The sequence below is a fragment of the Merops nubicus genome, unplaced genomic scaffold (assembly GCF_000691845.1).
Source record: "Merops nubicus isolate BGI_N331 unplaced genomic scaffold, ASM69184v1 scaffold4220, whole genome shotgun sequence".
NCBI classification, from domain to species: domain Eukaryota; kingdom Metazoa; phylum Chordata; class Aves; order Coraciiformes; family Meropidae; genus Merops; species Merops nubicus.
The window spans coordinates 59,186-85,238 of record NW_008583526.1 but is presented as its reverse complement, the minus strand read 5'-3'; the positions used below and the strand labels follow the sequence as shown (position 1 = coordinate 85,238).

The following is a 26,053-nucleotide window of genomic DNA, read 5'->3' as shown; positions in this document are numbered from 1 at the left end:
AAAGATGAAAGGTCTGAAGCTCCTTTGGGAAAAGGCTGCTCTCATTTCCTCTTGATGTGGCTTGGGAAGGTTAAGCAGTACTCACATTCCCTGAAGGTCTTGCAGTCCCTGAAGAAAAGTCTCAACAAAAACTTTGAAAAAATCTGGGTGGCAAGAAGGGAAGCAAAACGGATCCAAGTCTAGGAACTAAGTCTCTCTTCAATGTACTGCAGAAGCCTGGCACCACATTCTGTTTTGAAGCCCCTCGTGAATATTAAAAGTTAATTTTCCAGAATCAATTAGAAGCAACTAATCTCAATGATGAGCAGAGAGCTGACTGATGTCAGAAGCTGCAGGGTTGAAATAAACTGCTAAAGAGCAATACACCCTCAGGCCTGTCTGGAATATTCAACTTGAAATGCTGACGAACCACAAGAACTGAGTTTCTAGCAAACGGGGCAACCCCCCACTGATAACAGCAGCTGTACAAGAGGGTTCAGAGGTGAAAAGAATTGGTTTATGCTTTAAGCTGGTTCCACACAAATTATGTGCCAGTAAACTTTATATCCCCAGCCAAGATGCAGGATATGCTACATTTAGAAATATGGATAGGAAATAAGGCAATCAGAGTTCTGGAAGAAAACAATATCAACTGGAAGAAAATAATATAGATTTTAACCACAGTTGAATCACAGTTGCTTCAATGGAGCATTTGGCCTCACTAACCTATGAAAATTACCCAACCATATCGAAATAATAGCATAAAGGAAAATCAAATCTAAATGTTTAGTTTTTCAAAATCAATCCAAATTTATAGAATATCAAGCAGACAACTCGATAAAGATTGGGTTCTTTGTTAAAAAACATACTAACAGAACCCTCTGCTTTCAAGTCAAAGTAAACTGGTAAGTCTGTCCAAAAAAGCTGAAATCATTGAAAGAAAAAACCCTTCAATTTTTCATAACAAAATTACATTCAGGGACTAACTTCAATGAAATACCATTTTTTTTCTTTATATAAAGTATAAAAACCCCAATTAATTCAATTAATTTGCACTAAAGTACTACTGTTCAAAAAAATTAAAACATCAGGTTGACCCATAATTATTCTTAGTTGAGTCACTAAACTGAAAGGACCAATTATTTTTATGTCCCAATCATGCTATGAGATGAAAAGCTAAGGGACATAAAAAATAGTAGTATTTTTTTAATATGGGAAAATATTGATAGATAATAAGCACCTTATTATTCTCTTACAAAACTTTGTGTTGCAATTCTCAAACTAGAAGAGAAATGTAAAGTATCAATACAGGAACATTTACAAACAGCACAGAACTTTGATTACTTAGTTCCCCCCCGTGGTGACCAAGGCATTTCAGAGTGAGCCAAGTAAGTTATCACACAGACAGTAGTGACCTGGGAAAAGTTCAGTGTTAGTAAAAACAAAGAAATACACACCAGAGAAAACCAACAGAGGCACAGAAGTGTTTGTGAATTACAGACACATCCAAATTAAGAGGAAAAGGATCTTTGTGTCATTATGGAGGATAAATAAAGTGCATAATGTGTTGCTGCTGCAGAAGCAGACAAAATGTGGGATCCATAAACAATGTAAATGAGCGTTAGTTTAGAAAATAGTCCCAAATATCTGTGACTCACGCTCCCTAAGTGCCAAACTGGTCACTTCACTTACAAGACAATGCTGCAGAACAGCAAGAATAGGTAAGAGTATAAATAAATGTTTACAAAGATTATCTACCTTGGAAAATAGTCCAAACAAAAGGAGGTAATAAAAAATGTAAAATAAAGACGAGGTGGTTTATAAGTTTCTGCTGCCTTTGCCTCACAACATTGGGTGAAAATACCTAATTAAAGCCCAGCATAGTATGAGTTCTCCAAGGAAGATTTTTCCACAGAGTAAATAACGAGACTCTATGGTCTATACGGTCTATAGCATCACTAAAACCAGGAAGTCAGCACAAATTTATCATAGTAGACATTTTTGCAAGCATACCCAGAATCCCAGTAATCACTGCTATTGGCTGGAATATCAAGCCTTATTTCCAGCCAATTTCTAATTACTAAGAATTGCAGTAGGCTTCCAGTACAGCCTATCTGCCTACTGCAGCTTCCTCCCTCTTAAGATGACCACTTTCAAAAGATGTATATCCAGCAAAAAATACTTGATTTAGCACCTCATTCAGAAAGCTGAAAGCAGGGCTTTACATTTCAGGTGCCCTGGATGACAGAGCTCCTATCATAGCTAAGGAAGAGTGAGTTAGTTATCAGTGAAAACTATACTGAATTGAGCAACTACAGGAATATACTTTAAAGAGCTATTAATTTTATCCTTGATACTTAAATTTAGAGGCTTATAAACTCATGACTGAATCCCACTATGAAGTTAGAGCAAGATGAACCTCTATCCTGCCTATTATCTAGCATGTTAGTTCTCACATTCCTGGAGGACACGTTCCAGAACAACAATGAAATTATTTCCTCTGAAATGCTGAGACACAACTAGATAACAGAATTAATCCAGCCAGGACTTTCACTTTTATGAATGTACATATGGTAAGAAATCGAGTGTGCATGGTTTTGTGTAATTCTTAGATGCACTAGAAGTTGACCTAACCCAAATCAAATGTCTAAAGCCAGGTATACAAAGTAATGCCTCAAAGCCAGTATTCCTACCCTAAAATTGCTATTTTCCATCACATTGACCTCAGAAAAAAACCCATAACTGAATTAAATGTTTCAAACCACCTTGGATGAATTAAATACAGGTGCTGCCACATGACACTTGTGCATTTTATATGAGATGACAGGATAGATTTATAATAATCAGGGCACTTTATACATCCATGTGGCCCAACAACTGAAAGGTGACACTGGTTAACATCTATAGATTTTTTTCCTCAACGTGCATCAATTCTTCATCATCTAAAGCAAGGCAAGTACAGAAACCTACGCCAAACCTGTCAAAGGCCTCCTTTTAAATCACAACTCCTAACCACCTTTCTTGCCCTGAGGAACTTCATTAACTGATTATGTCTGTTCAAGAATTATTTCAATGTTTAAAACTCTCATTCCTTATGCCTGTTAACACAAAAGGACACCACCAACATCCCCCATGCCCATGCTTGCAGGCTGAAGAGCCCTATTCAGCCTCATTCAGTCTCAAGTCTTGTTTTGAGAAAAATGAAAGAGACTTTCTGAAATGCACTTGAGATATCCACGAGCCATCTTCCATCCCTGGAATTACAGCTCCCAGCAGACTGTTCACTGTCCCATCTGCTTGTGTGCAGCAAGGATGAGAGACTGACTCACCCCCAGTGGCCACACGCTGTGCAGCCACACTCCTCAGGCTGTGCTGAGACAACACAAACCACCCTGGGGAGCAGGAACAAAGCCCTGTGCAAACAACGTTCAGCAGAGTACCTGACACCATTAGGAGGATTCAGTGCCATTCATGCCACTGAACTGCAGGCATGGGGTGAACAGAAGCCCCCATGGGCTCCTGATATGGCTGATGAAGAGGCGGATACACATCTCTGATGGGCTGAACTGGTTTCTTGAACCTCTCCTCTCTCCTCCCACAGGCTTAGGAGCTTGATACCTAACAAGCAAGTAGGAAGAATCTGGCCTTGAGGATCACATATAAAGACTCTGAAGTCCAGGGACACCTTTTTCTCTATTTCATAGCCTCTAGATGAGGATGCTCAGAACTACAAGATGCCTATGATCTATTGCAAGGCACCACAGTGAAAGCTTCTGCACGAGGAACTACTTGCTAGACATGAGCTGGTTGCTCTTTGAAAAGTAATATCATCGGCAATACAGAAAAAACTGAAACACGTGAGCTGGTTTAAGTTTAGCAGCTTCTCATTTTAACCAGCAGATATTTATTTATCTCCACTTTCCCCTTAACCTCAATTTGTTTGTAGTTATAAAGGGAAAGCAATCCTGGTGGATAAACACTGATATTTGGTTACATAAAGCATTCTGCAAGCATGTGCACTACAAATAAACTCAACCTTAAATCTGTGTGTTATGACTAATTTTAGGACTTGAGTTTTATCCAAAAAAAGAGCATGGAAAATCTTGACATGCACACCTCTGTCTCCAAACAGACAAACTAGGAAGGGGAAAAGAAGGCAAAGCAGAAGCTTCTACAAGCTGGGGGTGGGAGATTGGGGGCAGAGGGGAGGGAGGTGGAATTTAACTGAAATGACTAAATGGTTTGTTATTTTAAAAAATGTTAATGTAAAGTTTAAAGGTAGGTTCTCCTGGAAAAATGGTCATTTGATGTATACTGCATCTACATAATTTGGGTTAAAATTATTCCCTGTTGGGACTAAGAAACAAAAGAAGCACATTAACTAGAGAAAGCTAAAGTTAAGGATTTAATTTTTGCTTTTTTAACAAAGAGAATGCTAAAAGAGCACTTAGAACATAAAGGAAAAATGTAATTTTAAGGAAGTCTGAATTATCTTTTTTAAGATGAAAGGGGAAAAACAGGGAAAAAGAAATGTTTCTTTTTATGTATAAAGAGTATTGCTGGAAAGGAGTATTGCTGGAAGGTCAACCACGCACTCCCCTCCCACCCCCCTGACTCCAAACCCCTGCAGGCAAGGCCAGAGATGTCTCACTTCACTGGGCAGTGTTGCTGGGAGCCTGGGTTAGCCAAACACAAAGAAAGAAGCCAAGAGATTAAGTGAGATGACGACTATTACCATATTTCACAGTCAAATCAGATGACACTTCAAACCAGGAGAGCTATAAATCCAAATAATTTTTCAAAATTAATTTGAACACTTCTTAGAGAAAACAGTTTGCCCTAAATTATCCAAGACATGAAAATAAATAGTGTCTCCAAAGCTGTTAAAGCTGTAGCCCCTGAGATTTTTTTCACTACCATCTTCTCCAGAAGAATTCTCCTGGTACTAGATACAAACATGCCTTTGGTGAAGAATGAGATACTGAGTTGGCCTAAAGGATTATAAAGGATACCAAAACACCAAACATCATAGGGAAAAGAAAAAAATGAAGAAAGAAAAAAACCTCAACGAAATACACCACTTTTTCCTGCCCACACAAAATTACACCAAGATCATAGAATCACAGAAAATGTCAAACTGGAAGGTTCCCATAAGGATCACAGAGTCCAGCTCCCAGCTCGTCACAGGACTACCTAAAAATAAACCAAAAAACGAAGAGCATCATCCAGATGCTCCTTGACCTCTGACAGGCTTGGCGCTGTGATGACTTCCCTGGGGAGCCTGCTCCAATGACCGACCCCTCTCTCGGTGAAGAACTTTTTTCCCAACTTCCAGTCTGAACTTCCCTTGGTGCAGCCTCATGCCATCCCCTCGTGTCCTATCGCTGGTCACTCCAGAGAGCTGCTCAGCACTAACCCCTCTGCTGCCAGCCTTGAGGAAGCTGCAGACTGCAATGAGGTCACCCCTCAGCCTTCTCTTCTCCAACCTGAACAAACCAAGTGACCTCAGTTGTTCCTCATAAATCTTGCCCTCAAGACCTCTCACCACCTTGGTGGTCCTGCTCTGGACACCCTCAAGTAGTTTGATGTCCTTCTTATTCTGAGGAACCCAAAACTGCACACAGTACTCAAGGTGAGGCTGCACTAGTGCAGTGTAGACATGGACACTCACCCTCCTTGAGCTAGCTGTGCTGTGCCTGATGCTCCCCAGGAGACGGTTGGCCCTTGGGCTGCCATGGCACACTGTTGACTCATATTCCACTTGCAACAACCCAAACACCCAGACCTCCTTCTGCAGGACTACCCTGTCCCAGGTGGAGAATTCGGCACTTGCTTTTGTTGAATTTCACATGGTTGGTGATTGTCCACCTCTCTGGTCTATCTAGGTCTCTAGACAAATGTCTTATTGATCAGCAACAACACTATAGCCAGAGTTTTCTTAATTTTCTTTTTCCTGTACTCGAGGCTAAAGTGAAGGAAGTTTGGGTCTTCAGGGGATGCTGAGCCTTGTAGCCCATCCATCTTGAACCATAAGGGACAGTCATGACTGCTGGGATCCTCAACTCATGATCTTTGGATACCTCATTATTCCCCAGCTACCCTGACGCCTGCATGACAGCTTTACTTCTGGCCAGGGGCAAGGCAGAGGCAGAGCTTATACGCAACAGAAGGAAGCTTTCCAAAAGGGAAGCTTGTACCTCAAAGAGCCACCTCCTCATCTGTGGCCTTCCATCAAAGTAGTCTTTTTAATGGTATTCTTAGCCAGTAAAAAGACTGACATAACATGCTGGACTGTCCAGGCCAACACAAAATATCTCTGAGGTAGCTGCCTAGGGGGTACCAGAGCATGGAAGACCTGATGAAGCTTTCAGGAGGCTTCTGTTGGACTGCCTTGGAGAAGAACAACCAACACTGTTACATGGACTACCTGTGAAACTAAATTCCTCAGGAACATGGAAAATCAGTATTTTCATAGACAAGAACAGGATCTATAGTTTATGGAAAATTATGCCATTGCAATCGGTGGGAGAACTCAAGACCTTCAGAAGGTCAACTTTACCCACAGTCTTCCTCATAGCTAGCTCTTGTTCAAAAAAATCTACTTTTCCAGATGCTAAGAATCAGCAGAGGACCTGTATCAGGTGTTATCGCTTAGTTCCAACAGAGCAGTCTGAGCAATAAACTGGCAAGACCTGTGTGTGCAACACCCTTGAGAGCTTAGAGGGATCTGTAAACACTTGTTTGTTTCCTGTGCCACTATCAGAGTCAAGGAATGGCTGTGAAGATAGCTTTTCCATGTGCCTTAGAAACATACAGGGATAGGATCAACAATGAAAAATATACTTCAGTATGACAGAAAATGAATAAGTGTTATAAGACAATAAAAAAATAACATAATAACATTTGAATCAATTCAGCATGTCACTTCAAAGGCAAACTACAGAATAATACCAATCTGTACTAATAAGTACTAACAAAGTACTAACACTGAATCTTGCTAAATTTTTAATGCCTTGTATCATAATTTTTTTAAGCAACTGTTATCTAACATTTTAGTTTCTACTTTAAAAAAATCACAGAAACAATATTATCAATAGCTGATGTGACATTGTTCTGATAAGTTATATCATTTCCAAGTAAAGGGCATTTTACTTCCAAATACGAGGAAAATAAGAAGCACTGCAGAAGATTCTTGATTTTCTCAGGCTATCCACAGCTTTAAAGACCAGTATTATAATGGTTCCATACCGTGAAGCTGTTGTTGACATTTTTTGTGCTTGATTCAGCTACGCTGGCATCTGAGAGGTCAACTTCATCAAATATTAGAGACTGTGGGTGGAAAATAACACAAAAACATTAAATACAGTCTGAGTGCACTTTCAGGTATGCTTATAGTCTGTGCTTTTATCTCCTTGTGTCCATTTTAATTAAAAACTAAAAATAGAAAAAAAATTATGAAGCTTCCTAGTTGACCCATAAACACAGTCCTATTTGCTCTCTAAGTGTTACATGAGAGCATAAAAAAAGTGGCTCCAAAAACATACACTGCTTTAAAATTTCTTTTAAAGAGGTTTTTTTTTTAAATATATGCAGCTTTAGGATGTCTACTGTGTAGTATAAATGTGATGTCAGAGGAAAGAAAACCGAACTTGGTAAAATACAAATTAATCAATAGGTTTTAGGATGGAACTCTAAATTCATGAAGGGGAATCTATGATAGGGTATCCCAAGAGTAAACAGAGGTCCAGGACCTCAAGAGATCCCTTCCACTCCTTTGTTTGATGTTCCACCAAGAATATGCCTTCTTTAAACACCTTTAAACAACCTCTGGTAAAGGATTAATGAGGATAAACTCATGACGGGTTCTGAAACATAGAAGGGAGAACCAACAAAACTGCCTCTCCCTTTTTTTGTCATAACATGTTCTTCCTCTTCCATGATATGGGAAGGACAATCAGCATTGGGGGAGTTTCAGCATGTGTGGATTCAACACTACAGAGTTTTTGTACAATTGCCTACTCATTACAGCTCCTTTCCTTGTCGTTATAGCACAAATGACATTGCCATTCTCAGGACTCTTATCTGCAACTTTTATGAAGTTCTTAAATAAAGTGCTCATGGTAGCACCATGTGCAGGGAAGTGTGAGAGGAGAGATACTTCAGTGCTGGGCTCCCTGGAGAGACAACATTTTCCTTCACTCATCACAGCCACACACCCGTGCACCATGCAGCTACAGTCACATAGCCCTAGACTTGAGAGGTCTCCATGCCTTAGAAATATTTTCATTGAGAAGAACGGGCCACAGAAGATGATGGAGGCCCAAAGCACCTCAACTACAGCTCCCATAATTGCTGCAACTCTGCAGGGTAAAAAAAAAAGTGATGCCCCTGCTCTGGAACAGCACAAACTGAGCCAGCCTAACAAGTCAAAACGCTTTTGATCTCAGCCCTGAGAGGGAGGGAGGAAATGCCTTTTGGGAAGAAGACAAGTATTGCACTCTGCCCACCCCCAACTTTCCCACCAAAACTTTCAATTGATTTGAAACAGCTTTTTCCCTTATATATCAGTTTTGGCAGAAAATCCTACTATCTTGATTTCACATAACCATTTCTTCCTCTTTAACTGCAGTACGGGCATCAGACTAGAAGAGTTTTAGCAGAAGTCAGTTTGAAGGCTAACTTCTGGCAATACCCAATTTTTAACTTTTGTTTTGAAGTACTAGATTTGATTGAGAACCACGTCCCCAAAAAAACCCACAACACCTTAAGATGAATGTATTATTTGTGTGAATAGTCAAAAATGCTAAAATCACTGTCATAAACCTAATTAAAAAAAAAAAAAAAGGAGAAATCATCAGTCTTTCTTAAAGTTCATTTAACATACTACATCTTATAAACGACAGTTTTTAATAAAACAATCACCAACAGGTCATTAAATTACTATTATCATTGCACTTACAAATCTAACCAAACTTGAAGTTACAGGTGTCTGGCATTAGAGACACAGCAAGGCATTACCTTTGAGTCCTTGGCATAGTAGAGGGTACGGCCTCGGAGTTTGAAATAACGCTTCTTCCACCTCTGAAAAGAACTGGTCTGCTTCAGTAGTAATCCTTCTTTTATACTCGTCTGCAAAACATTAAAATACAGAAGAGAAAATAAATACATATATAAAAAGCTAACACATATAGATTAAAATTACTCTTTTTCAAAATTTATGTAAAACCTCACATAACTGTGAATTTAAATTGTATCTATTTACATCAAATTGGGACTAATTCTCTGAACAACCAGACTCTGCACTGCTGTTTTTCATACACTGACAACATTGGCAAAATGCTAATTTTACATGTAAAATGAAAAGGCCGTTGAGAGGCATATAATTATTGTGAAGATGAAGACAAAATAACTCAAACATCTGAATAGCTGTAAACCCACAAATATCAAATTGAATAACAACTGATGGTGGCACAATTCAGGGAAAAAAAAGCTAATAAACATTTACACAAGGTAATCTCCAGTTCCAAATTTGATTAAGTTGAGGAGAAAAACAATTTCCGCATAGGCACTAATTCAGCAAGGCACTGAAATGTGTGTCTGATTCAAGCACATGAGTTATGCCTTGAATGAGGTGGGATGGTGCAGTCTGAGGCAAGTCATGCCGGGCTTCGGTCGCGCTGCTGAGCTGACAACTTCAGCACAAAACCAGCTTCCCACCAGCAACCATGGCTGCATGGAGGGCATGAGAACAGGAACAGCCAGGGACACTTTTACCAGGCAAATATTTTTATTCAAAAAACAATTCACCCATCCAAACCTTTCCACTGCAGATTGAACCACGCCTACATAAAGCCCATTTTTTGAAATGAGTAAGACACAAACTAGTATATTTTAAACACATGTGCTGCTCTTGCCAGTCTGTGTGGGATTCATCCAACCAATTACAGAAATTCTCCACTTCATTAGATTAAATAGTATGACACAGCATATTAACTGCACGTGTCTCAAAATTCATTTTATTCCCCTTTAAGGCACATAAAAGATATGGGAAATAGCAAGTACATTTGGATATTACGTTCCAAAATGGTCTCTAATATTTCCAGAGTATTTTCAGTTTGTAGTGTAACAACATGATGTGACTATTATAACACAATTTCTAGAAAATGTGATATAAACATCATTTGAAGTTATTCTAGTTTAAAGATTCAGCCAAGATCTGATTGAAAGTTCATAAACACCTTCTTCTGTTATCAGATGCCAAACTCTCTTTAACACAAGTTATAAAAATGCAGGAAAAGCAGAAAGCACTTTAACATTCCTACCATTTCCTTGAAATGAGAGACATCACTGTGACGAACACACATCACACCCTTCATTCAGTTACCCCTAACGTCACACGCTAAGAATACGGTCCAATGACCACAAAGCAATGGAATTAATGCTCTCAAACAAAACAAGCAACGTTTCAGGTGAAACGTCGCAGCTGAAAAACCTGGCTTTAGCTCACTTTACTGTACATGCCAACTCATGCGTTTAGCAGCCCTCCTGCTCTAGGGAGGGGACAGCAGAACCTAGCTGAAAGGCTCTGCTCATGACACATCGTTTTAGGATTGCTTGCCATTTTCTGACCAGACCCTAAGGCCAGCCAGGTTTGCACCCTACAAGCAGACTGCCTAGGCAGTGAAGGCAAGCCCCTGTCCAAGCTGCTGCACCCGCGCAGCACTCGGCTCCGTGCCGCTCTGAGAGGTCACGCCCAGCACAGCGGGAGGGAGCAGCTGACCTGGGCTTACCAAGGGGCAGAAGATGCACGAGGAGAGAAATTCAGTTCCAAGGGCACCGCACTCCGCACACAGGGCAAGCACTGACTTACTGGAGAAACTTCCAAAAGGGCACACAACCCCCAACCCTGAAATGCTCTATGTGTACTAGGAGACACAGAACGTACATTACACTGAGCATTTTCAGGAATTTAAGAATCTGTTCAAGAACGTAATTCTCCCTAAACCTTGTGCTATTACTCACTAAATCACAGAATCACAGAGTGTCAGGGGTTGGAAGGGGCCTCCAGAGCTCATGGAGTCCAACCCCCCTGCCAGAGCAGGACCATCCAGTCCAGGGCAGGTCACACAGGAACCCATCCAGATGGGGCTGAAAAGTCTCCAAGGCTGGAGACCCCACAACCTCCCTGGGGAGCCTGTTCCCCTAAAGAATTAATTAACTCTTTCATGTCACTTTTATGCCTACATAAGCCATTTCCCCCTATTTCTACTCACTCCATAAAACACCAGTTTCCCTAAAATCAAACAGAAAATTTTGAAGTTAAATCTGTTTTGCAAATGAGCCATTTCAAATTAACTCCCTAGAGCTAGCAATAAATAACCGTGCAGGCTCTGCAGAGTGTATTTTTGTATCAAAATGTTTAAAAAATACTAGAGTCATAAACATTTACCCAAGAAATGTAAGCACTTAATGAAGTATACAACTGAAGGACGCATTTTATCACCAATACATATACTGTGCTGACGTTTGAGCATCTTAAATAGACAATTCCATGGCTGCAGGCACCAAAATTGAGCATAAAGCTTTGGCCTGATAGCCTTAATTAACTTCATTTAGCCTTTAAAATGTGCAAAAAACTTCCAGCTGCCAACTGAGTCATTAGGTAATCTGCTAATAATGCTTTCCTGAATCTCCACGCAAGTCACAGCACTTAACAGTAATTTGAGATTGGAAGGGACCTCTCAGGTTGTTGAATTTGGGTCCAAACTACTGCCTACAACCAGATCACGTAACATTTTTACAAAGCATTGATCAGGCTGTAGCTACACCTTGAGAACGCTACCGGTACCTCTTCCTCTCCCAGTGGCAACTGAAGACAGTGCTCCAAGATCTCACTGTTCTGAGAAACCTTCTCAATAAATCTCAGCTAGACGTTAAACCTGAAGCATAAGCAATAATCACTGCCAGTTATATTAACTACTTTGCCACTGTAATTTAGGAGAAACAATAAGTTCTTGTCCTACAATCCCACACTATTTCTCATTTTTACACCTCTCATCTGCTTGCCAAAATCTCTGACTTCCCCACACAGCACCTCACATCATCTAGTAATACAACATCCCTCCAGAAGTATGTGACTATAACAAGAATAGACATGACTAAAACAGAATCACTAAGAATCTTTATTACTCTAGTCATTACAAATTAAAAAAAAAATATTCAAAGCATTACAACCTTAACACCACAGTGCTCCACAGTGGTATGTTTTCCTGAAGAAATCAAATAACAAAAATCATTGTCACATTTCATAAAAGTAAGGTGTCCATATGTAGTCAATTGTCCAAGAATGTTGAATGCAACTCTACATCACCATAACCTAAGCATGAAAGTAAAAGGGATTTTTGTGTATTTTGATCACTAAAAAATTACCTTCTTTTATATTAGATTTTATAATATTCATTATATAGCACTTCACATTTCAAAACTAACAGTTTTAATTTCAAACATAACCAACCACATTGCCTTACTTCTAATTCACTCAATTTGTAAAGTCACACATTTGCACAGAAGTCAATTTTTTTACTCAACCTTGTTCCCCGTTTCCGTTCCCTTCCAACATACGCTGTGGAAAACAGATTTTGCATTACTTTTGTTAAAATAATTTTTTTTGTAAATCCATCAGCTTCTTCTAGTTGGAATATATGGTCCCATCTCAAGAGGGACAGAGATCTGCTTGAGAGAGTCCAGCGAAGGGCTACGAGGATGACTGGGGAACTGGAACTCCTGCCCTGTGGGGAGAGGCTGAGAGACCTGGGGCTGTTTCGTCTGGAGAAGAGAAGACTTAGCGGGATCTAATTAATGTGTATAAATAGATGAGGGCTGGGTGTCAGGAAGGAAGGGGCAATCTCTTCTCACTTATGCCCTGCGATAGGACACAGGGCAATGGTCACAAGCTGGAGCACAGGCAGTTCCACCTCAACATGAGGAAGAACTTTCCTGTCAGGGTTCCAGAGCACTGGGACAGGCTCCCCAGGGAGGTTGTGGAGTCTCCTGCCTTGGAGACTTTTCAGCCCCATCTGGATGGGTTCCTGTGTGACCTGCCCTGGACTGGATAGTCCTGCTCTGGCAGGGGGGTTGGACTCCATGAGCTCTGGAGGCCCCTTCCAACCCCTGACACTCTGTGATTCTGTGATTCTGTAGTGTAATAAAACATGAAGTCAATATGAAACTGCAGAGAAATTACCATAATAAAAATGTCTTGGTAGCAAGCTGAAGTTTAATCAGCAGACTGATTTTAAAATAGAGATTATAGCACACGTAAAAAACGAACAAGACACTACTGTATCAGGATGAAATATTACACTTGGAAGTAAAAAATACCCAAACCCCACACTATTTCAGATATAAATGATACTAGACTGTGAATCAGAGAAGAAACTTCATCTGCAGTCCAAGTGTTTAAACTCCCTACTTCCAACCATGTACAGCATGTTGATCTCACTCTCTGCTCCCATACAGCAGGACATGAAATAGCTGTAAATAACTGAAAAAGGAGAAAACACTTTGCAGGACTGTGACCTAATGCCAAAGATTTAAGGGTCTTGGCGTTACTATGTAACTCAGCCTAGTCTTAGAGTAGTACTTTACAGCTACTGTCTGGAGCGCCAATAGCTGTGCCTTTTGAACTACACACAGTCTGAGCAGAGAGACACAGGGCAACACAGCCTAACAGCTTTTAAGACAGAAGAATATAAATTATATGTATCACAGGAAGGAAAAAAAAATTTAAAAAATTAAAAAAAAAAAAAAAAAACACACCACTGAAAGCACTCAGCTGTCAAGGTTTTTTCCTTACTGACATTATTTAGGTCTCAACTAAATATGAGGAACACTCAATCCACTTGCCAATCTGTGAAGTATATGCAGTATAGGTCCAAAATAAACCATTTTGCCACCTCACACCGCAAAATGAGAAAAAAAAAATCCATTATGTTTCCACAGAAAAGAACAAACTATTCTTTTAGTCCTATCTAGTGTTAATATGCAAATAACAGTTGATCAATTACTTGAGGAAATTACAAAAGCATCATATAACAAAAAAATATTAAACACCACTACAAACTTTTATGCAATCCTTTCTTGAAAACAAATCATAACTTAAGCTTGTCATAACAAACCTTCTGTGTTTTACTTCTTGAAGTTTTAATTTTTGCCACTCTGAGAATGTTTAAACAAATACCAGTGATGTTGCTAGACTTCCTAGGAGCTGTGCTGGGTAGGAAGAAGCCTACGCAGAGCCACTTAGAGCTTGTGACTCTCCAGGGAAAGCCAGGGAACAACTCATTTCCTTCTTGCAGGCTTTTTCCACATCTCTATCTGATTTTCAACAATCAAAATAGGAAAGAGAAAAAGCTTTTAGCAACAAAATTCACACAAGGCCAGGAAGAGTTGTAGAAAAGAACAGAAGAGTTTAGCTGGAAGGGACCTACAACAATTATCTAGTCCAGAACACACACTTTGCAAACATCCGGTTTCAGATAATCCCAGTATCATGCAAATGTGTTTAAAAACAGTGAATTCTTAGAATCTTCATATTTATTCACTTCTTTGAAGATACAAAAAATGTAAAAATACTATTCCATCAATTCTCTCCTTAACCCTTCTCAAATTACCAGTCATTCCTCAAAAGCCATCAGTCATTGCAGTTGGTTTCTTACTCAACACTTCAGTTATTAGAGCAGACACTGATTTTTGGGGGTGCTGTAGCCCTGTACTCTGCAGATGCCTGGTTGTAATGGTTTAAAACCTGCTGCCCCTGGTGGGTGGAGATCTGAAACCCTAAACCAGGTACAGGCCTGAATGAAAGGGGCGTACACCTGTCCTATTCCCACTCCCCTTTTCCTGTCTTCGGGACTTCCTGCCAAGGTCTATAAAAGGGGCAAGAAAGGCACGCCTCTGCCTCTTGCTCTTGCTCCTTTGACCTTGCACCTGGGCACACGCTGCTCTGCTGCTCCCTGTGCTACACGTGGCCGTGGCCATCTTGGAGACCTGGGCCTGATCTACAGACTCTTCCCTGCCTCCATCCACGTCCAAGGATTGTGCATCCAGCTTCAATCCACCTCAAGCCAGCGAGATCCAGCACCGGGGAGCCTCAGCACAGCATTTGGGTTTTGTATATTTGGAAGTTTAATCTTCCTTGCCTTGTTGTTCCTATAACCCCCCTTACCCTGTTAAACCCCTACCCTTCTTCCTTTCTGTACCCTGTTAAATAATATATTTCATTTTGTTAATTTTCAATTTGGTGCAAGGTTTTCATTACCCTGCCTTCCTTATTTACCTCTCTATCCGGGAAACTGAGGGATAAGGGAGGTGTGACACAATTCTGCCTTCTAACCGGGACAGAACACTGGTATGTTTAGGATTACAAACCAGGCAGTCTATTAACTGAGAACTCAAGCAGTCCTGAGCTTTTATAGTGTTTCCGACTGCTGCAGGTACAGATTACATACTTTAATCTAATTCGGTGGCTATACTCCATTCCAAGTTTATATGTGTCCCAATTTTTTTTACTGGATGGCACATCAAATCCTGGATACACATTAATCATGTTTTGAATTACATTTTCTAGTATTTTTCCACTAACAGTCGTAGCTTAATACTATACTTCTAGAATAGTTAAATCAATAAAATTTAATTCCATAATAACTCAAGAGCAAGGATCTCTTGCTTACCTATGCAACTTTTCAGGCATGGGGAGACAAATAATAATATATTTCCCACTGAAGAATTAATCTGTAAGTGAGAATGATGGGAACCTAATTTGAGTGACATTAAAATTATGCCAGTGAAATATGTAACAAGGAAAAAAGCAATGTACAGCAAAAGGCACTTAGAAGAGCTAATGCATTATAGATAGTGAAAAACCCTTTTGATTATCATCAACATTAATTAAAGAAAGTAAAAACACAGGACAGATATGCCATAGATTGGAAATCTATTCCCAGTTTGACTGCAGATCTTATGTGTGACCTGGGGCAAATCAGTTACTGCGTGTAACTTTGGTCCCCACACTTCAAAAAAATACCTTCTTTATTCTCCTCCACAAGAGGCTGGCTGTGATTTCTTACCCATTTATTGAGGTAATCTCAATAGAATCTCTATAGAAAGCCCAATCTGGGGGCTTTCTATAATGAAGCAACTGCACTGGTGGACAAGGGAAGAGCTGTGGACGTCACCTATCTTGACTTTGCTAAGGCCTTTGACACTGTCCTCCACAGCATCCTCCTTTCTAAGCTGGAGAGATATGGGTGCAAAGGAGACTGTGCAGTGGATAAGAAACTGGCTGGACAGCCACACCCAGAGAGTGGTGGTCAATGGTTTGGTGTCTAGCTGGGCACAAGTGACCAGTGGTGTCCCTCAAGGGTCCGTAGTGGTACCGGTGTTGTTGAACATCTCCATCAGTGACAGACAGTGGCACCGAGTCACCCTCAGCAAGTTTGCTGACGATACTGAGCTGGGTGGTGCAGCTGACATGCCAGAGGGATAAGAGGCCGTCCAGAGGGACTTGGAGAGGTGGCTCAGGTGAACCTCATGAGGATCAACAAGACCAAGTGCAGGGTCCTGCACCAGGGGAGGCGCAACCAACGTTACCAACACAGGTTGGGAGAGGACACATTAGACAGCAGTCCACTGGAGAAAGACTTGGGGGTACCAGTCAATGAGAAGCTGGACATGAGCCACCAAGGTGCAGCAGCACATTCCTTGTACCTCAATTCTGAACAGGCAGGAAAGGAATAATACTTCCTCATCTCAAAGGGCGTTGTGGTGATAGATCCACCTGTTTGTGCAGCAACACATAGACATTACACATGTACCTACTAAACCGCTACAAATTTAGGAAACAGACTGTTACCAGGAGAGTGCTGACTAATTCCTCAACACAGAAAACACTTTGGTAAAGGACAGGGTCTCAGTTGTTTCTAGTGATTTTCATGGTAAAATTTTACTGTCTTTCCCAGTCTTTACCAGTAACCTGGTGAAAGCAGAATTCTCATATTATAGTAAGAGGAGGAAATTCTCCCTTTTGAGAAGACCAGACTGGACAGCAGAAGAATAACACACACCGGACGCTCCCTTCCCCTCTTGTTTACTGGCAGGAAACAAGGGCCTGTAATTACTTTTGAGTTCACATTCCCTTTGTGACCAGGCTCATTCATGTACATGCTATTTTCGCTCATTCAGAAAACACAGTAAAGCTTCTTCTTCCAAAACACTAATCTGACCAGAATGGGGCAGATCAAGAGTTTTACACATGGCTCACACTTTATCCATCAGGAAACCTCTTCTCCAGCACTATATAGTCCCCAGCTCTTAGCCCGTGTCCAAAACCTTGAGTTGTGGAATACAGCTCAATGCCTGAGTTCAGTCCATGGGAACTCAGGCACTGGATCCACTTGAGAGCTATTTCTAGGCATGAGAAGGAGGAGGTAACTGTACAAAGTTAGCATGGACCTACCAAAGGTAAATCATGCCTGGATGGCAGGGAATCTCTCCTAAGAGCCCTGCATAAGACAAGGGCAGAGCACCTCCTGTTCCTCCTGCTGCTGCGCAGCTCTCACTGCTGAAACTGAGCACATGCAACAGCCACTCGCTGCTGGCGGGGAGCTGAGCAGTTCAGCATGGACATGGACCCCTCAGTTTTAAACAGCTTGATGGAAATTTTTACATTTAAACAATTTAAATTGCTATTAACAAAACAGTCCTAGTATAAAATGAAATAAAACTGGAAACATGGAAATAAATATGCTAGAATAAAATCTGACTATAGATGTCATTGCAGGTTTTGTTGTTGTGGTTTGTTTGGTATTTTGGGTTTTTGTTTGTGGTTTTGGTGTTGGTGGTTTTTTGTGTTGTTTTGTTTTGTTTTGTTTTGGTGTTTTGTGGGTTTTTTTGAGGAAGGTACTTTCCATATAAATAAATTTTCAGTTTTATAAAACCTGTCACTTCACATATCATTCGTGTAAGAAGATTTGGCACCTTGAAGGTAAAAGCACTTATGTATTTTACAGTGTGCTTGATTTCAGATTGTGAAGCTACTTTCCAGGGGAGCTAAAAAAGGCAAATTCTATTTCAGCTTCAATAAAACCTCAAAAATATCCTGAAAATTTTGCTTCATAATGTATCCTCCATACTCACTAAGAAAATCAGAGACTCATAAAGGTTCTAGGAATAAAAAGTTCCACTCTCTCCTCCAAGGTAATACTAACTGTATACAGATTTGCAGACAGGTTATCTACCATCTTACTCAGGTGTCCCAAAAAACTTGAATTTTTTTTCTAGTCCATTTGTTGGCAAAAGGCCACTATCATCCAACATCTGCACCAGAATACAGAAACACATGAGCAGTAAAGGTGCTGCACCTCATATGCCTGCATTCGTTGCTTCTTCTGTAGAGTTAATCTTCACTTGTCCAGCTCCCAATAACATAAGCTCTAGATGGAATGGTGGGGGATCTAAAACATGGCTTTTCACGTGACCTGACTGCCATTACAAAAATACACCATCCTTCTTTCCTTTCTATTTAAGTGAGGTCTGAACCTGCCTTTCTCAGCCATCCTTAGGCCATTCCCACAAAACATTTGCCCAAGATGTTCTTAAAGCCCCATTACAGAAATCCTCTAGCACTACAATATTTTCCCTTGTGTAAACCTCCCTTGTTGCACTTTAACCCAAAAAGCACCGTTGTAGGACAATGATACAGATGTAAAATGTCAATAAATTAACTCAAAATGCAAAGGCTGTTACTAATTCAGTGTACTCTGCAAGGTGAAAACCAGGGAGAATGGCAATCACTTGACAGGACAATTGTTACTGCTCTTACTATCGCTGCTCTTCATTTGGCACACCCCAACTTTCTTTTCTTCATATCACACTAACTTTTCATCAGAAGAATCTATTATACACATGCATTTATTAAATGAGTCATAAGGTTGTTCTACTTTTGGACCAAACTGATAGACTTGCATCTAGAAGTATTTTTAAACCGGACAAAGATGGAGAATTGCTCATGTTTTTCCACAGACGATACAGATCATGGCAGTCTTGTATCCTGCTATGTTCTACAGTTAGTCTCGGCATAAAGCCCTGGAGGCAGATATGATTATGCTGTGTGAAACCTCTCTGTCAGGAACATCTTCAAGAGCATTTATGGGTGAGAATCTCTACTCTCCTCTGGGATGAGCATCAACTGTCCTATTTATTTCACTGCCCTTTCACATAAAAGTGGAAAGCATGGAAAATATTTTTTTTAAAAATAGCTGTGGTTAATCAGATTTCCTCTTATGTTTCCCAATCATGTTTCTTTGGTATCTACTCTCTTCTGTTTCGAATGCTTTCATTCTCATAATTGCTTACTTTTGTTTAATACAGGTTCTACAAACTTTTGAGATTCATCCAATTTCTAAGCAGTTAAGGAACATCTGCACTTGCAATCTTTTCCCTGTGATAAGAGCTGGAGGACATTGCCAGATGAACCCTAGAAAACCTTGCCCATGCTACCTCCTGTGCTGTGACAGTCACAGAACGAGAGATGCAGTTACTGTGCAGTGTTTTGGGTTAAGTGGCCAATAACAGTAGGACTGAGTGGAAACAACACCTCAGGAGCTTCAGTGACTGAGTCACAAGCACACGTGTTTCTGGACCAGTAATTCCAAGCAGAAAGGCAAGGCAGGTGCTGCTTAGCACTAAACCCACCTAACATCTGTGCTACAACATCCCATTTCTCTCTGCACGCTTATGCTCAAGGTTGAGTTATGGTCTCCATGCACAGAGGAAGTCACAGAAAACCTAAAATAATTTAAAACATATTAATCAGATCTAAGCTGTATGATGAAAAATTTACATCTACAGGCCAATCTTCAATCTCCTTTCAAACCAGCTAGGCTTAAAAGAAAAAGCTAGATAATGATAATCTTATGGTATCTTAATTCCAAGAAAAATAATTATAGCTATTTGTTATAATGTTTTTCTTGTTAAAAAATTGAAAATCCCTTTAGATGGGTTATTTCAAGAAAAAAATTATTAGTAAAAAGTCTCATTTGCACAAAGATACTGTGAGTTTATTAAGTGGTTCAAGACAGTAGTTAAGAGGTGCTGATCACAAGGACCTGCATGGGAGAAAGGTGACAACAAAGACAAAACACCCACATCAAGAGTAATTTCTGAGTCACCTCAACTATCACTTCCACTTCTTCCAAACAGATTCCTGATATGGTCTGATACTACCAAGAAATCTGAGAATAAATGTGATTAATACTCTTTTTATTTTTTCCCCTTCATTTTTTTGTTTTGTTTTGTTTCGTTTTTCCAACACCAAAGATGCTTCTCAGACAGTTAAACCATCTTCATATCCTGCTATGCTAGCCCCGATGATTCATCCAGAGCAATTACACTTGCCTATTTATGTGTGATACACTGGCTTTATTTATCTGGGCTGAAACTGCCATCACTAGCAATTCTAGAGACACAGCAGTTAATGGCACAAAAAAAATGGATGTTTCCTACATCTAAGACAAGTTCCAAATCAGCAGTGCTGATTTTAAGCTGTTCCACTGGTTTATCCTGTGAGCCACAAAGACTGTGTTTTCTTTTAACACTACAGCTACTAGCTGATTTTTGGGTTGCCAACTGAAAGGTGATCAATCAGTGAGACTGGTTAACAGCAGCCAGAGATTTCAAGAGAGCATTTGATCAAGCTTCATTGATCAGCAGCCTCTAAGGGTGCTCATCTGCTCTACAGTTACCCAGACTGACAGAGGATCACTCATCTGATGACACTGTCGTTGCTGCTTTCAAACTATCACTCCAGATGTTGAACAGGTTTCCCACACACAATGTGAGCATACAGCAAAAACGTATTTTAGTTGCAAAAGAGAATACACTTCTCACCAGACTTCTCTCTTTAAACTACAGATCAGAACTGCTAAACCCTCAAAATGTAGCTCCATACTCACAGAGGGGCAGAATACATCAAGCTCTAGGTGTCCATTCCCTTCCATTAACCAGCAAGGTAAATGGCCTGTCAGCACAACACCATGTGCGCCACCAACAACAGCCTCAAACGTCTGCATTCCCCACTAGAAGTCACGGTTTAATTTATGTACCTGTTAGTTAATGAGGGTCTTAAACTCACAGGAGAGGTCCGAGGGGAAAACACATGCCCAGGCACTGACAATCTAAGAGATGACGAGAAGAGTAGGAAGCCCTGAGGTAGGTTCCTTCCTGAAGGCTAATGGGCTCCTCCAGCTTCCTTGAGCCCACCCTACCTCTCTGAACACAGCACTGAGCCACTGGAGCCCGTTTAATTAGCGGGCCCTGCTAGGACCAGCCCTTCTGGGGTTTATCTGCATTAGAAACCGATCAGGTTATAACTCTGAAGGTTTCCGCATGTGTTTTCTAACACACCTTATGTTTGATGGAATAAAAATACTAATTTTTCTCTATGTATAAAAATTGACTGTCCAGGTTTGAGACAAAGATCAGGGATGTTGTAATTTTTACATTTCCACTGCAGAACTTATTTTGTTTTATTATTTATAATCCTCTATTTTAAGACTCACCTTCAACAGAGTAGAAGGTTAATGAAAAACATAACTAAAAATAAATATCCTGACACATTGCAGGGACTGGAGGGGCAGAGGTGTTTTCTCCGCAGGTTGTGGGGGGAAGATGTTTAAGAATTTATAGATTAGTTTTATTTTCTGCTGCCTTGGTCACCAAAGATAAATGCGGAGCCTGCTGTGCCTTGGAGAATCCTTTTGGTGCCATTTATACTTGGACAAAAAAAATGGGCTGAATTTGGTCCAGGGCATAAAACAAGGAGTTACCACCCCAAAGAGCCCACAGCTTTAAATAATCAAGATACAAAATGGATGCACTATGACACCCTGAGGAAGGAATATGTCAGTTTTTAACCAAGGAGCAACGAAATTCTTATTACTGTTTGAAAGTCAAAAGGAGGTAAAGGCATTTAAAAGGAGAGAGAAAATCAGTGTAAATGTGAAATGCAAAAGAGTATCATTAAAGCAGCACTGGCACAAAAAAAGAACGAGGAAGAGAAAAGACAAGATTATTAAGTCTGGTATCTCTGCTGAAGATGGGAAAAGCCACGCTCAAATCAGCAAGGTCTCCTGCAGTGTGGGGCTCCATCCTCTGGTTTACAGTGACCACTCACATACACTATGAATAATCAAGAATTAGTCATACGAATCATCACACCCATCATGAATAATCAACAATTGAGAAAAACTACACTTCAGAGTCTCCCCTTAAATTTGTTAATGTTTGTTGTCATTTGATACATGGTGTCACTGAAATCATACAATTGAGTTTAGTGGTTTAATTCACCTACCCAGAAACCTCTTCAATGGGCAAATAGGCTCAATATTGAAAGGCAGAGAGAATGTGCACTAAGTGCTACCAAGGGGACGGCATCTTACTGGATAAGCAAACCCCAGCAGTAGTTAACAGTACAGTGACATAAAATACATCTCCTCAACTACTGATAAGCAAAATAGAATATTCTTCTTCTAAGGATATCTGGAAACTGGTTCTAACCAGTTATCTGAGGAAAATAAAAAAAAAAAAGTATAAACATAACCAATCTTAAAATTACACTAACATTTCTTTAGTATGAAAGAGAAATAATTTATAAGCAGAGTTAGGATATAATTGGATATGTTCCAAGAAAAACTGAGGGGAAAAAATGAAAATCTGAAACCCACTGTGTATTTTAGAATAGATATTGGATAATATTAATATATAAAGCTTTTATTTTCTGTTAGTATCATCTATGAATTAGAATTTGAATAATAAAAGATGACCACTGGCCACCTTTTTTCTGTCTAGTGACGACTGGGACACATTCTTGAAACCAAAATAAGAAAAAAAAGCCCTCTCCACCAAGAGCTGCCCTGGTGTACCACCTGATGTTAGATTTTACATACAAGCTGCAGCAGAGTTAATTCAAGTCTGGATGGTTTACATATTTATATGACAGAAAATTAGTAGGAAAAAATAAGAATAATTTTTTAATTTAACTTGAGCTTTTCATAATATGTGTAATTAATACTCGCCTATATATTTCCTGAAAATAAATAATAAACTATAATTAGTAGTTGTGCTTTCTACAGTAAATATACAAGTCATACAAAGAGTATTTCCACACCTTCCTAGAACTTACCCACTACTCTGAACTAAGCATTTATTTCTTTAATGTTTCTTGTGCATCCTTCTGAGTAGTTTTGTTGTTTACACCACTCTTACACAGCAGGATGCCACAGACACTCCCAATGTATACACTTCTTCTGGACATAAATACTACTTTGGAAGTAAACACTGCACTTAATATTTTAATACAAACTAGCTGATGCCAATGAAATCTCATGTTAATCTTCTTTTTTTATATGTTCCATTTTATGTTTTACAGGTTATTAAAATGGTTGTAGATTCTGTAATTTAAATTTCCAGGTGTTATTTCTCTAGTCAAGCCAAAAAAGCTGTTGGAGAAGCCAGTTCTTACAGTAATTTCCTAAGTAACACCAACTTTGTCACAATATTTTGCAAAACGGAGAACAAGTGCTTATTTTTATACCTTCCAATAGTCTACATCCAGTGTCTTGAACAAATATGAAGATAAAAAAAAAAACACAGTGCCTTCTAAAAGTGGTAATTTCATTCTAAATGAAAATAATACACAAAACCTTTCCATTCCTTTTTACAAGAAGTGGGTTACAGCTGATGGCCACGTGGGGGTAGCAGCGTGATGGCAATGCACCACCAGCACCTGGCCGTGGGAAAGGAGTGCATTTTGGCAGCAGGCTTTCGACTCCTTATAGCATCCATGCTGTAACTGCAGGATGTACAGATACGTGGCCAACTGCATATCAATATCTGAAATTTGGGAGGCTGAGGGAAGAAGTGCTGTAAATTATCCTTTCATTCTAGAAAGAGTTTGTTGTGGAAAAAATGGAGTCACAAATTAAAATTTAATAAGAAAACATATAAAAAACTTTGGGTATTCCTTTACTGAAAGCTGACATTTTCAATCCTATGTTACAGATGAGTAAACGTTTTTGCTAAGGCAGGTTGGTGAAGTTATCAGTGATTAGTCACTTTTGGCCTCAAGTATACATCTGAATTTTCTATATATAAAAAAGGATGCGCGGGCTTTACTCATAAAAAAAAAAGGTTAATTCTTATTCTTTTTAGTGTAAAATGGGGTCAACCTTTTTTTTCTGTCAGTTACATCAGCCAGTATCAAAAATAAATCACGAGTTGTTCTTGAGAAAGTCACTTGCTTTTTTAAGATAAGTACATAAATATTTATTAGATTTGTACTGCACAAAAACAGAGGAGAAAAAATGATGAAAGTGTTATATAAATAGGTTTAAGCACATACAAGATCATACAGTGCAGCTAAGCCTCATAAAAAATTGTGCCACATGAATTGTTCTTATTCAGCTCTGTTGAGTCACAGATTTTTATTATTTTACTCACATTGATTCTATTTCTGATATATAATAACACATATTAAAAATACATGTTACTTTTACATATACAGAAGTCCTGAATGCATTTGATAGCATTGTTATACATGGCCAGAGACTGCCAAGAGAATAGAGTCAGGACATGAAAGAAGTCTGAAGGCTGGCATGCCAAGCTGAGCTACAGGCCACCAATTTGTTCCTCTCCCATCTTTTTTTCCACAATGCTTTTGCAAGCAATAAGTTGCGAGGTCAATAAACTCCAGCCTCCCTACGAACTGTGTAAAGGCAACACTTGGACTAAAACTGAAAGAAGTATTGTTAAAGGCTTGCCCGGACTTGAAAGCTGATGCAGATTATGGGAGTGTTTGATGCTAAAGCATACTAGCTGGTCCATAACCCAATGTGCAGTCACTCTTACCCTCAAGCAGGAGCATCACATTCCTGTTTTGCTTAATCCACAGCTAAAGAACAACTTCTTTGCTGTCAGGATGAGTCATTAGATCAACAGCTATGTCTGAAATAATTCTCCAACAGAACAAATTCAGCTCTGACAACCCAAGAAAAAACACAGGATGAAGAAAATAGGTCAGAATGGGCATCTCGTGATCTGAAGGCATCTCATGGCAAAAACAGGTAAGTCAGGGTGGACAAGTGAGGGCAGCATCGTCTTCAGCGATTACCTCTAAATATGACAACATTTGAGAGCGTGACACTTACTTGGCACACTAGCTGTCCCTGAAGAAGAGAAGGCTGCTTTTAAACAGGAATTTCAACTGTCTGGTCAAATACAACATCATCTCACATTATCTGAATAATTGTACCGATTTAGAATATAATAATATTAACTAATTTAATATAATATCACCACTGTGATACCTCAAGGCTTCAGTAATACCCTTTTTCCTAAACCAGACAAAGCTGGGCAGTTTGTGCTGTACCTATGCCAGTAACTAACACACATGTGTTAAACACGCTTAAAATGGCCATAATCCAGGGGGATCAGAAAAGCCATTCTTGCTTTTACTACATGTATTTGCTACATTTTTTATAAAGCAGTTGCTGTAATTGTGAAATACGGTAAAGAGCCAATTCTCCCCCTTTGTAAATCAGCAGTGCAGCAGAGAAAGACACTGCAAAACAGCGACGACACAGGAAAATGCACCTCACAAAAAAACCACACAGAGTGTTTTGAGAACATGGTAAATATTGAAAACTTCTTGAATTTTTTAAGTACTCCTGCCCTTTCATTTGCAACAGCCAAAGCCTGAAGGCAGTAAAAGAAGGTAAGAGGAACAGGGTATTTTTAGGCTGAGCTGCTGGGGTGCAGAAAGCTTCGCTGCCTTGCGTAAGGTCACAGTGAGTCAGCACCAACAGAAGAGTGAATCAAAATCCTAATCCCATTCTCAAACTACTGGATTGACTCATTTCCTACATCCAGTTACTCTGCTTCGATTTCATTCAATACCCCACCCAAAGCATGAAGCTGCTTCTGCAAATGGATTTTTTCATGTTACAGCCCATTCTTGTAA

The 26,053-nt window shown here is 39.7% G+C and overlaps 1 protein-coding gene across 1 annotated transcript in view; it reads right to left on the bottom strand.

Annotated features, from left to right (window-relative positions):
- The window catches only part of LOC103773670 (diacylglycerol kinase eta-like), a gene marked incomplete at both ends in the record, with an annotated part of 36,710 nt that extends 27,602 nt beyond the window's left edge, over window positions 1–9,108 (bottom strand). Inside the window, 2 exons of the mRNA XM_008941048.1 lie at window positions 7,228–7,308; window positions 8,998–9,108. Of these exons, the coding sequence (XP_008939296.1) occupies window positions 7,228–7,308; window positions 8,998–9,108 (192 nt within the window). The remainder of the gene's footprint in view (window positions 1–7,227; window positions 7,309–8,997) is intronic.
- Between the last annotated feature and the right edge of the window lie 16,945 nt (window positions 9,109–26,053).